Source organism: Electrophorus electricus, chromosome 25, assembly GCF_041902795.1.
Source record: "Electrophorus electricus isolate QZ-2024a chromosome 25, ASM4190279v1, whole genome shotgun sequence".
NCBI classification, from domain to species: Eukaryota; Metazoa; Chordata; class Actinopteri; order Gymnotiformes; family Gymnotidae; genus Electrophorus; species Electrophorus electricus.
This window is the reverse complement of record NC_137521.1, coordinates 11,874,234-11,887,500: the sequence shown is the minus strand read 5'-3', so window position 1 is coordinate 11,887,500 and position 13,267 is coordinate 11,874,234. Positions and strand designations below refer to the sequence as shown.

General features: G+C 43.1%; 2 protein-coding genes across 6 annotated transcripts in view; one reads left to right on the top strand and one right to left on the bottom strand.

Annotated features, from left to right (window-relative positions):
* Window positions 1–1,236, bottom strand: part of xpr1a (xenotropic and polytropic retrovirus receptor 1a) — an 82,207-nt gene extending 80,971 nt beyond the window's left edge. Inside the window, exon 1 of the mRNA XM_035522193.2 lies at window positions 809–1,236. Coding sequence (XP_035378086.1) covers window positions 809–877 — 69 coding nt within the window. The 5' untranslated portion in view covers window positions 878–1,236. The remainder of the gene's footprint in view (window positions 1–808) is intronic.
* A 1,922-nt stretch (window positions 1,237–3,158) lies between these two features.
* acbd6 (acyl-CoA binding domain containing 6) overlaps window positions 3,159–13,267 on the top strand; it is a 36,883-nt gene continuing 26,774 nt past the window's right edge. For 4 of the 5 annotated variants that reach the window (XM_081707517.1, XM_081707516.1, XM_035521783.2 and 1 more), the window contains exons 1-4: window positions 3,159–3,593; window positions 4,041–4,105; window positions 4,801–4,897; window positions 7,123–7,208. In XM_081707517.1, coding sequence (XP_081563643.1) covers window positions 3,318–3,593; window positions 4,041–4,105; window positions 4,801–4,897; window positions 7,123–7,208 — 524 coding nt within the window. In that variant the 5' untranslated portion in view covers window positions 3,159–3,317. Of the gene's footprint in view, window positions 3,594–4,040; window positions 4,106–4,800; window positions 4,898–7,122; window positions 7,209–9,880; window positions 13,262–13,267 lie in introns of those variants that run through there. The other variant, XM_081707518.1, reaches the window with a different exon arrangement.

Below are 13,267 nucleotides of genomic sequence, written 5' to 3'. Positions count from 1 at the left end.
TGAGGAATTCATTTGCTGCGAATAAGAATGCGTGACATATGGCGGGACATGTTCGTCCCAGTGGGGGACAGTCAGATAAAGGCTGTTTTAAAGGAACATTTACTAAAGCTCAGAGCAGCTGAACCGCGCGCCCACCCCATTCATTACTGAACACGCGCGGAGAGACAAAGAGCTTTCCGTCACGAGCACATTACTTTGAACAATCAACAGGGCAAAGCAGTCAAATCTATCAGAAATACACACAATACAACAGGACACGCGCCGCCTATACTCATACAACTAAATGCACTGTCGTTTTCAAAGACAAAGGTCTTTAAAAGTAAAGTAAAACAATGAAACACACACACACACACACACACACACACACACACACACACACACACACACACACATATATATATATATATATATATATATATATATATATATATATATATATATATGTATGTATGTATGTATGTATGTGTAATTTTTATTTTATATTTTTTCCCTCAGTCACATATTTAACATTTCCATGGTCATTTCAGTCAACCTAACAAACTCATAGTGAGCCAAACACACTTTAGGCCGCGCGGTTACTAGACAAATTGGACGAGGCAATAACAATCTAATAATGCAGACACGCTTTCAATTATTTTGAGAACAACTGAAGTTGCACAGCCCGGTGCGTGCAGAGCTAATGGTTCAAAGTGCGGATCTAAGGTAATCGCGTAAATCCAGGTGATCATAGACCTCGGGCCATTCAACGACGCATTATAACGCTTTAATAAGGGCGACACACCGACGGTCCGATGGACGCGTGCCTTACCTCGTACTGGATGTACTGTTTCCTCCATTCCGGAGTAATGTGAGCGGAAAGGTGCTCCGCAAATTTCATAGTGGCGGGACGAGCGCGGCTCTGTGCTCCGATGGCACCGTTCCTGCTGTTTGAAGCTTTGTTATTTTGTTATTTTGTTATTTCTGTCACCCAAGTTCCTGACCCGCGTGCGTGGCACACTGCTGTACACGCGATCTGCTCCGCGAGCGCGCCCGTGCCGTCTCCTAAACTCCACGGTCTCCCATTCCCTTCGTGTTACTCCCCTGGAAGTGAAACTTTGAACGCACTGCAAGTCGCCTCCACCTCAGAACAGGTGACGGAACCGAGACGTTGTTGCCCCGGCGGAGGCGTCTGCGCGAGTGACCTGCCCTCCCCGCGCTCCTCGGACACTTCGGAAGTAGAAACAATCCGCCATCACCATCACGAGAGCGTGGTTGCGTCACAACGCACGTGCGTTTAAAGCGCTGTCCGAGTGCGTGTCTAGAGAATTTGCCAACAAAGATATACTTAAAATGATTGAGAACAATAACATGTCAACTACTGGCTTTTTAAATACATTCTAATAGATAAGCAGACATAAAGGTTGCAAGGTTTTAGAAGGTTTTGTCATTTTTCGTTTATTTTATGATTTATTGCTTTGCACTGATTATCTATGAGTTTCAAAAGCGCCCATCTATTGCACAGCACATGAAAAGTAAATTTACTACTAGTAGTAGTACTTTAATAATAATAACAATAATAATAATAATAATAATAATAATAATAATAAATACTCATTATTATTATTATTATTATAAACTTTAATCAGCTTACACAACAGTGATAAACGTTATAATAATAATATAACTTAATAATAATCTTACACAACACACACTAAGAAATTAAAACTTTCGAGATGTTTGTGAATTGTGAACTCTAACTGACCTACTTTATTGCATAAGCAAACAATACACAGACCTCGGAAACACAGACAGCAGACAAACAGACAGCAGACACACAGGCCTCAGACACACACAGCAGACACACAGACCTCGGACACCCAAACAGCAGACAAACAGACAGCAGACACACAGACAGCAGTAATGAATTGCGAAGAAAAGCATGTCCAGCAAGCTGCGGCCTCCACACGAGACGATGGGCAAAACATAATTCAATCAGATCAAGTGGAACGGAAAACGGTGCCACGACTACGGGTCAGTTAAAACAGCTCCGGCCTCCACATGCTCGTGCTCACTCGTGCACATTTTCAATCTCATCATTCATATGCAATAGCAAGTCACAGGTGTCTAAGATCAAATATATCTCTGCATATGACCCCTGCAGATCCGAATGCAGAGCAGGGCTGCCCTCCATAGGGTGGGTCTGTCACAAATCAGGGACTTCAAATGGGCGTGTGCAGATTTATGAATGTATTAATAATTTATTTAGTGTTATTTGTATTATGTGCTTGATTGTATTTATTTATTTCAGGGAAAATAAGTGCTGGACATGTCTAGGTTCTGTACGCACAGGTCTTCATTTCACGTGATTAGACCAGTCTATTTAAACACAGCTCAAAAAACAGAAGCGGGTTTCCTGCGCAGGTGGAAGGGGCTTTAGACTACACCATGACAGAAACAAACTACGCCAGTGCTCCTCCAAAACCGTCTTGTACATAAACAAACGTTTACCCGTTTAAGAAGCTTGTGTCAACGGAATTTAGGTTCAACGACCAGAAAATGACGCCTACTGTTCATCTTTGCGTAAACTACTTGGATACAGCGCCATCTTGTGGACTATGTTAGCACTATGTGGAATTTAAACTGTATTTGCATACAAATTATTAAAACGATTAATATGATGGTGTGTTTATTTCCATAGTGCTGTGTTTGAAAATGTGTTTATTTATAAAGTGCTGTGTTTGGAAGCATAAAGTGTGTGTGTGTGTGTGTGTGTGTGTGTGTGTGTGTGTGTGTGTGTGTGTGTGTGTGTGTGTGTGTGTGACTTTTGAACGGTGTAGAAAGCAAATAAAATGATAAAGGAAATGATAGAACCGTGTCTTTTAATAAACAAGTATCCATTTGTTCGGTATGTGAAGCAAAAAACAGTACTGAACTTCAGAAGAGCAAAAAGTTGTGATACGATATTAATGTGCTTGTTAAATGGCGGTCATTATTTCAGTGTGCGTATTAGAACACTAAACCAAGACCGGGTTTCCCAAAACACCGTAAAACAAAAATAATTTGTAAATGGTAGCGCCAATATTGCACTCAACACTTTCTCACTTGTGATCTTAACACTATGATGCTTTTGGGAAACTGGACCCGGACCTTTTCTTCAGGCCGCAGTTTTACCCGGGACTTTTATTACGGCGTCCCGCAAACGGACCACTTTCGGGCAAGTGAGCTCACCTAGCTATGTGATAGGAGATGAAATAACCCTCGTGCCCGCGTGTTTATGGCTTGCTAAGTACGACAGATATTTTGTTGGAGATTCATACACGGTGTTTTTCGGTTAGCAAATGGCGTCGCGGTCTCCGTCGTCTTCCCCCGACTCAGCCACAGGTTCGGGGACCGACCCAGCCCGGCCCGACACCGGCGAGGCTCTCGGCGGGGGCTCGGACTCCGACTCGGATTTGGGATTAGATCAGTTTGACTGCGGCGCGGCTGATTCAGGGCTTCGGCTGGACGGACCGGGATTAGAAAGCGAGTTCGAGGCAGCCGCAGACCGAGTCCGAGATCTTGTTCAGATCGCCAGTAGGGAGCAGTTACTGTACCTGTACGCCAGGTACAAACAGGTAGCTAACGTTTCCTCACGGCAGTCCTGTCGTTATAGACATCTGTGACAACAATCCTGTCGTTATAGACATCTGTGACAACAATCCTGTCGTTATAGACATCTGTGACAACAATCCTGTCGTTATAGACATCTGTCACAACAATCCTGTCGTTATAGACATCTGTCACAACAATCCTGTCGTAATATAAATCTGTGACAACAACCCTATCGTAATATAAATCTGTGACAACCCTAACTTAATCAGTGTATTGCAACTGCGCGGCCCTCTCTGTCAGGACTACTCCCCACACTACAGTCTGGTCACTTCCTGTCACATGTTTGTTTATATTTCTAATTCCATGTGATATGTAGCTAGCATTTGCCCTGTGCCTCTTGTGTTGAAGACTACCACTAACTGGTTTAGTAAGAAATAATCATGTTATTTTATACCGTTGCACTTTGACAGGCCAAAGTTGGGAAGTGCAACACAGCAAAACCTGGTTTCTTCGATTTCGAAGGTCAAAGGAAATGGTAAGCCACAGTGTACACCCATCAGCTAGCAGTATTACACTGTACACCCATCAGCTAGCAATGTTACACTGTGTACACCCATCAGCTAGCAATGTTACACTGTGTACACCCATCAGCTAGCAGTATTACACTGTACACCCATCAGCTAGCAATGTTACACTGTGTACACCCATCAGCTAGCAATGTTACACTGTGTACACCCATCAGCTAGCAGTTACACTGTGTACACCCATCAGCTAGTAGTGTTACACTGTGTACACCCATCAGCTAGCAGTGTTACACTGTGTACACCCATCAGCTAGCAGTGTTACACTGTGTACACCCATCAGCTAGTAGTGTTACACTGTGTACACCCATCAGCTAGCAGTGTTACACTGTGTACACCCATCAGCTAGCAGTGTTACACTGTGTACACCCATCAGCTAGCAGTGTTACACTGTGTACACCCATCAGCTAGTAGTGTTACACTGTGTACACCCATCAGCTAGCAGTGTTACACTGTGTACACCCATCAGCTAGCAGTGTTACACTGTGTACACCCATCAGTTAGTAGTGTTACACTGTGTACACCCATCATGTGCAGGACAGCATGGATGTCACTGTATGTGTCGTTTGTTAGCAAGACAGCGTGGACGTCATCATGTGTGCAGGACAGCGTGGACGTCAGCGTATGTGTGTGTGCCGTTTGTGTGCAGGACGGCGTGGAAGCAGCTGGGAGAGACGAGCAGGGAACAAGCCATGCAGGAGTATGTGACCTGTGTGCACGCACTGGATCCTGATGGCCACACTAAGGTGCGCACACACACACACACACACACACACACACACACACAGGCATCTCAGTTGTGATGTTTTTTTCTGCAGTAAGACTATGGGTGTAACTAGCTGGTCCTTCTCCTGTGTTAGTTATGCTGGGGTCTGTTTGGGTGTATTGTCATTGTGTGGATGTGTGTTAGGCACGTGTCTGATTTAGAGAGTGCATTAAGCAACCAGCAGAAGGCAGTATCTGATTTTGAGATGGACAACTATGGCTATGTAGGTAAAAGTAGTTCAAATCCGATTTCCTGATCAAATCCGATTTTTGTTAGGCGGATCACGATGTCTGTAATGTGACCTACATTACTCTGAACATACCAGGCTACTAAACTGACCCGCATGCACAAAATTAAGCGTTTCACGTCGCAGTGCGACTCCATCTGAGTAACCGGGTCGAAACTGACGCGACTTTTAAGGAGGAAGGCTGGGTGAGCCCTGGAGCGAGGCAGTTGCCATGACCTGGCCTCCTCTGCAGATGAACACAACCTCGTACGTGGTGTGCAGGTGGGTTTGGGCGCGTGCTCTGTTCACGTAGATGTCGGATATAGGTCACGTTAAAACGACGCAACCTCCACAGAAAGCTGATGTGTGAGCGCAGTCTACTGGTTACTGTTACACAACCTCTTTTATAATGAACAGCTCTGGAAAATGTTTTGTAGTGGTATTTAAAAGTAACAGTATATTTATATGGTTGTTTTAACCTCTAGGGGGAGTCATAATAACTCACAAAAACACACTGATCATTGACGCGCTGCCGCTGATATATTCATAGCTCTGATAACGACGGCGGAAATAATTTAATTGACTTGTAAGATAAACGAGAAATTAAATGACATCCAAGACCAATGGCAACAATATTTTTTAAAATCATATATTAAGACCATAGTGCATATAGAGGGGGGCACACGGACGCACGGAGTACCGTGTGGGAGAATGTTTCAGGTCTGAATCTGCTGGAGCAATCAGCCAAAACTCTCTAAGACCCATTTATTCATTAGCAGAGATGTTTGACCAAACAGCACAAAAGCCCATCAATCATCCTCTCTCTCTCTCTTTCTTTCTCTCTCTCTCTCTCTGTCAATTGTAACACATTCTGACTGCTATCATAAACCTGCACAAAGAGCCCCCCCCTCCCACTGAGTTCAGAGTGATTGTGCTGGTTCTTTAAATAGGAGGGGAAGCCTCTTCATGCCAGGAGACGAGTGACCACGATCCGTCTGTACCTGACCCGCCTGCCGTGTCTTTTGTTAAAATAGCAGCTGTGAGCAAATGAAAGAATAGAAAGAAAGTGCATCAGCAGGAAATCTCTCCATTTTAATAAGAAGGAGTGAAGCTCTGTGCAGAAAAGTGCCCACACAGGGCTTTTACACGTACTGCATTTGGACATTTTCAAATTCTATGAATAAAATGCAGCTGGCAGTTAGTGAGACACACACACGCACGCGTGCGCGCGCGCATGTACACACATATGTACATGCACGCGCATGTATACACACACACAAAATAACCCAGTGCTTTGCTTCCAACACAGCCAAACCCCCAGTGCTGAATTAGCACCTCTATCTGTTTATCCAGCCTGGCACTAAAACAAATGCAGCACTGTAAGATTTAACTGAGCAATGTTAGAAGTAAATTAGAATTCTGAGTTAATCCAGCATTGTAAGAGTTAACCCAGCACTGTAACAATTAATCTGGCACTGTAAGAGTTACCTGAGCACAGGTTTCTTGGCTGGTCTGTCCATCAGTGTGAGACAGAAAGTTCTCCAACTACCAAATCAAAGCGAATCAAAAACATTTTGATGTTTTCAGTTCCAGCAGTGATTTGAGTATGTTTCCACATTACAGGTTGTAATGGGTTAAGTGGTGTTGTATGAGGTTGTATGGGTTTACAAGGGGCTATGGGGTATTGTATAGTATTAGGTGATGTTAAGGTTGTAAGAGGTGTGTCTGTGTATAGTGTTTGTGTATACAGTGTTAGGGTTCTAAGAGGTGTGTCTGTGTATACAGTGTTAGGGTTCTAAGAGGTGTGTGTGTGTGTGTGTGTACAGTGTTAGGGTTCTAAAAGGTGTGTCTGTGTATAGTGTTTGTGTATATAGTGTTAGGGTTCTAAGAGGTGTGTCTGTGTATACAGTGTTAGGGTTCTAAGAGGTGTGTCTGTGTATACAGTGTTAGGGTTCTAAGAGGTGTGTCTGTGTATACAGTGTTCCTCAGAGCGGCGAGGAGGAGAGCGTAGGATTGGCTTCAGTGGAGCAGCAGTCAGCTGCCTGTACCAGGAAGAGACGATCAGGTAACGCATAGCACACCCTCGATCTAATACACATGCCCAATAGCATACCTCTCACACATGAACCACCACTCTCATTTACGTTTACATTTATGGCATTTAGCAGATGCTCTTATCCAGAGCGACTTACAAAAGTGCTTTGTCATTTACTCATAAAACACATCCTAGCCAGTGCAGTAGGTTAGAGTCCAACATACCAATGATCTAGAATACTGTAGAAATACAGGGATCACTGCTGATGCCTAGAATACAAAATACATAAGATCTATCTTAAACAATGATAAGTGCAATAAACAATAAGTGCTAGAGTTTGCTAGACAACATCAGTGTAATAAACAATATCCTACAATAAGTGCTAATTTGGGTAGTCAATATAGGAGCAGGGTCAGATGTCATTTAAATATTCTGCAAATGGATGGGTCTTCAGTCTGTGTTTGAAAACTTCAAGGGACTCTGTTGTTTGGACAGCAAGTGGAAGTGTTTTCCACAATCTTGGAGCCAGGACAGAGAATAGTCTCCATGCTTGACTTCCATGAGATTTGAAGCCTGGTATTTCAAGCCGAGCCGTACTTGAGGCTCGAAGTAATCGAGGTACGGATCGGGCTTTGACCACTGACAGCATGTATGGAGGGGCTGGTCCATTTTTGGCTTTCTAGGCGAGCATCAAGGTTTTAAATATGGTGCCTGCAGCTACTGGAAGCCAATGAAGGGAGCGCAGCAGTGGAGTAACGTGTGTGAACTTCTGAAGATTGAAGACCAGTCGTGCTGCTGCATTCTGGACAAGCTGTAGAGGTTTGATGGCTCTTGGAGGAAGACCAGCAAATAGTGAGTTGCAGTAGTCGAGCTTTGAGATCACAAGAAAATGCACAAGCACCTGGGTAGTTCCCTGCGAGAGAAAGGGCCCAATCCTTCGTATGTTACAAAGGAGGAATCTGCAAGACCAGTTTAGATTAGAAACATGAGTTGAGAGTGACAACTGGTTGTCAGGTTATGCCCAGGCTTCAGGCAGCTTCAGATGGTGATAGCAGGGAGTTCTTGAAGGAAACTGAGGTCCTGATAAGGGTTGGCAGTACCTGGGATGTACAGAAGCGTGGTTTTACTGGGGTTGAGCTTCAAGTGGTGGGCTACCATCCATGACGTAATGTCAGCCAAGCATGCTGAGATGCATCTGGAAACCTGCGTGTCAGAGGGTGGAAAAGAAAGAAAGAATTGAGTGTCATCAACATAGCAGTGGTAGGAGAAACCATGAGAAGATATTACATCACCAAGAGAGCGAGTATACAAAGAGAAGAGAAGGAGGCCCAATATTGAGCCCTGTGGAACACCAGTGGAGAGTCTACATGGTTTGGATGTGGATCCTCTCCATGCCACCTGATAGGACCATCCCTCCAGATAGGGCTGAAACCATCTCCAATCCGAGCCAGTCACACCAAGCCTGGAGAGAACAGAGAGAAGATGCACATACAACACCTCTCTCACTAATACAACACCACTCTCACTAATAGAATTTTACCATATATAGTTTAACATATACTTTACCATATATACCATATATACTTTACCGTGTATACTTTACCATAGATACCATATATACTTTACTATCTCTTGTTTATCATATACTTTACCTTGTATACCATATATACTTTACTATCTATAGTTTCATATACTTTACCATAGACACCATATATATTTTACTATCTATAGTCCATCATATACTTTGCCATATATACTTTCCATAGGTACCATATATATTTTACTATCTATAATCTATCATATACTTTGCCATATATATACTATATATAACTTATTATCTATAGTTTATCATATATGTAAAAATTAATTATCCATTTTTGGAGTTTAACACAAACATTCATATATAGATTATATCTTGAACTTGCTTTAAAATGCATAAAGATAAAATGATCAGTTATTAATATCGGTATCGGCTACATCAAGGTGTTAATTATCAGTTGTCGTATTAGCCCAAGAAATGTAATATAGGTGCATCCCTAATACATGCTATCTATACTTCACCACATATACCATATATACTATATATAGCATATGGTCTCTGCCACACCTCCCATATATACATTAGCATGTTTATCATATGTACGTTTCCATACGGCCTCTCTTCTGCCGCTGCGCCGTGCAGCTGCTAGTTACAGTCACTCTGTTTTTGTCTTTTTTTCTCTGTTTTTAGTGGTTACATTTCTTTCCTCGACCCTCCAGAATGTTTAAGGATATGTAAAGCATGGTTTTGACACACCGGCTGGTTGAGAATGACTGACTACTTTTAGAGAGTTTTCGGACTGTGATCGTGCAGTGCCTCCTCGCATTGTTTATGCACTGTGGAAGATGGCGGCTTTGTTTACCTCTAGCCCAGAGATTCCCACAGAGCTGAGGAGAAGAGGATATAGACCCTGTCTCACTTCCATCATCACAGGAAACATGCAGTCACTGGCAAGTAAAATGGACGAACTTGCTGCTCTAATCCGGACACAGAAGGAGTACCATGAGTGTAGCATTCTGTGGTTCACGGAGTCCGGGCTGAATCGGAACATACTGGACTCTCATGTTCACCTGAACGGATTCACTACTGTGAGGACGGACAGAGTTTACAATCGGATCTGTATTAAGAAAAAAGGGGGGCTCTTTGTGTTTGTGAACAACAGATGGTGTAACCCTGGACACATCGTAGTGAAAGACGTGATCTGTCAGCCAGTCGTTGAACAGCGTGTGGTGGGAATGCATCCGTACTATTTGCTGAGAGAATTCACCAAACTGGTAATGTGTGCAGTGTACATTCCACCTTCCGCCAAGGCAGACATGTTGTATGATGTGATCTACACTTCCATCAAAGTCCCTCCACTGAGTCCATCTGTCCACAACCGCCTCACTACACAATAGAAGTCCCTGGTCAGAAGACAGCCAGCATCCATCATAAAAGTGAGGACGTGGTTCCCTGAGGTCCTGGAATCACGGCAGGCGTGTTGTGAGGCCATTCGGTGAACCACATAATCAGGACGTTGATGATATAACATGTCTCACACTACGTGAACTGTGTGGACAGTGTGGTACCCTCTAAAATCATCTTGACACTTCCCCAGCAGCAAACCCTGGTTTACAAACGGCCTGAAATGTCTACTGAACCAGAAGAAGAGATCCTCTCCGGCTTCAGTCCACGCAGGTCTGGAGCAATAACAGAGGGCACTCGTGAATGGGTGAGAGAGTTAAACCAAGTTTGACAACTCTTCTCCTCTCCATCGTCTTGTGCTTTGTCTCTAGTGGTGTCGCCTCTCAACATCTGAGGACAACAGCAGCCACCGTCGTTCCCAGCCCAGGTCTCCTCCACTCTGAGCATTCACGTTTCACCCAATATGAGAGTTTCTTCCCTTCCCCTGGAAGCCAAACTACAGCGCGTAGTCAGGGCAGTGGAGGGAATCCTCGGCTGCGGTCAAGACATTTACAACTGCAGAGTTACAAAGCCCACTGACAAAGCCCGCTGACAACACCTCTTCCAACCACCTCCATCACGTAGAAGACTTGGGGCGAAGACCAGAACAAAAGACATGCAAACAGCTTTTTCCCTTGAGCCGTAGCACAAACCTCACCTACTGAGTCCAAACTGCCATGTAACACAAGGCATCTTTGCACAACTGTACAATGTCCAATATACTGTAAATAACTGTACAATATTCACATAACTCTGCAATGCACTGTATATAATAGATAATTTACTCACATTCTACTCATAGACACATACTCTCATTACATTAGGTCTTCTAAACTTACTGTATAATTTTCACTATTTTTATATCCCCCTTAGTTTAAAGTCTTAATTCTCTTGATGTAATTTTGGATTTTTATACTTTTTAATACTTTATTTCCACTGGAGATGTTCACTTATTAAGTAACTGCATTACACTGGAGATGTTCACTAGTAATGTCACTGTGTTACACTGGAGATGTTTAATAGTAATGTCACTGCATTACACTGGAGATGTTCACTAGTCATGTCACTGCATTACACTGGAGATGTTCACTGGTCATGTCACTGCGTACACTGGAGATGTTCACTAGTCATGTCACTGCGTACACTGGAGATGTTCACTAGTCATGTCACTGCGTACACTGGAGATGTTCACTAGTCATGTCACTGCGTACACTGGAGATGTAATGTAGCAGACACCTTCCAAACACCACAGACTCATACAAACACCTGTTTTCTTTTTGTTAGTCTCATCCCCATTACGGAAATAAAATATTGAAAATCTCAGTCTTCAACTGGGAATCCAAAATTAAACCTGCTGGTGTCTGGTTACAGCTGCACTAACTGGTGTGAAGCTGTTATTCTATGTAGCATTAGCATGTGATGTAGTGTTAGCACGTGACTTTGACTGAGATTTCTGTTGGTGTGCTGCTGTGGGCTTTTGAGGGTGTGCCCTGCACTTGACCACACCTACCTCAATACTTAATGACTGAACTCTCGCTTCTCTCCATCTAAATGAGCTCATTAATATGCATGCATATGCATGACAGCTGCTGGCTCTGAAACATTCCTGGATTTTAATTATATTTTTGGAAGGGTGATCAACAAGCGAGATGGAATAGATAGAAGGATAGGGGGATGGATGGATGGATGGATGGATGGAGGGATGGATGGAGGGATGGATGGAGGGATGTTTGGGTGTAACCCTTGTCTGCTCCCCTGGAGGTGATGTCACTTACTCCTTGGAGACAGAGAGAAAGGAAGCAATTAACAGCTCACCCTCTTCCTTGCTCCTCCTCTCTCTCCTTCCCTCCCTTCATCTCTCCCTGCCCTCCCTCTCTCTTCTTCTCTTCCTCGGCTGTGTCCCAATTAAGCCTCTTCAGTCACTGCTCTGCTGCTTTCCAATCTGCCTGCTGTGATGAGGGGGCTCGTCCGTGTTAAACCTGCCTCCTCCACATCTGATTAAGGCCTTTAATCATTCGGTTTGGGCGTTTAATTGCGTCTGCATTGCTCATGCGGAAGGTGGCGCGTTCAGTACTGCTGGTCAGGACTGTGATACTTATACTGAAATGGTTTAAGATACTAAGGCTGTGTGTGTGTGTGTGTGTGTGTGTGTGTGTGTGTGTGTGTGTGTGTGTGTGTGTGTGTGTGTGTGTGTGTGTAAAAATGAGATGAAGGCTGTGTAAAGATTCCTATGATCTCTCTCACACATACCTGAAGTACTGAAGAGTGTGTGTGTGTACTGCAATGGCATGCAATACATACACATTCTTCCAGCTGGTTGCCGCTTAACAAGACAGCACAGGAAAACCTTCCCAGCATGCTCAGCAGGGGTCTGTAAAGTCACACATGCATATTCATTAATTAATTTCAGTTCACTGATACAAAGGCTACATAAGTTACATTGAGTGTATATGTGGGGAAAAAAACCCACTAGCAGTAGCTAGAATAGCTCTGCATCAGAGCTCCATCTCCCACTTCAGAACTGCCATTGTTTGTAGTTTGACAAATTGTCCAGTGATGGAAACTAACTAGAGTCTTTAGATCAGTGCTGTCTGATGGTGTGTTGGCATATGACATCAGTGCAGTGGTAATATTAAAATGTTGAGTGATGTTTGTTCAGTAATAATAATTGAGTGATGTTTGTTTATTAATAATGATTGAGTGATGTTTGTCCGGTTTATTAGTAATGATTGAGTGATGTTTGATTATTAATAATGATTGTGTGGTGTTTATGAATAATGAATGAGCAATGTTTGTTTATTAATAATGATTGAGTGATGTTTATTAATAATGATTGCGTGATGTTTATGAATAATGAATGAGCGATGTTTGTTTATTAACAATGATTGTGTGATGTTTATGAATAATGAGTGAGTGATGTTTGTTTATTAATAATGATTGAGTGATGTTTGTCCAGTTGATCTCTTTAATATTACTGTTCTGATAAAGTCATGGTAACAACTGAACTTAGCTGTGGTTGGTGCTATTTTGATGTAGTCATGGTAACATAGCTGTTGCACATATTGTTCTGATGCTGTCATGGTAACATGGCTGTGGCTTTGCTAAG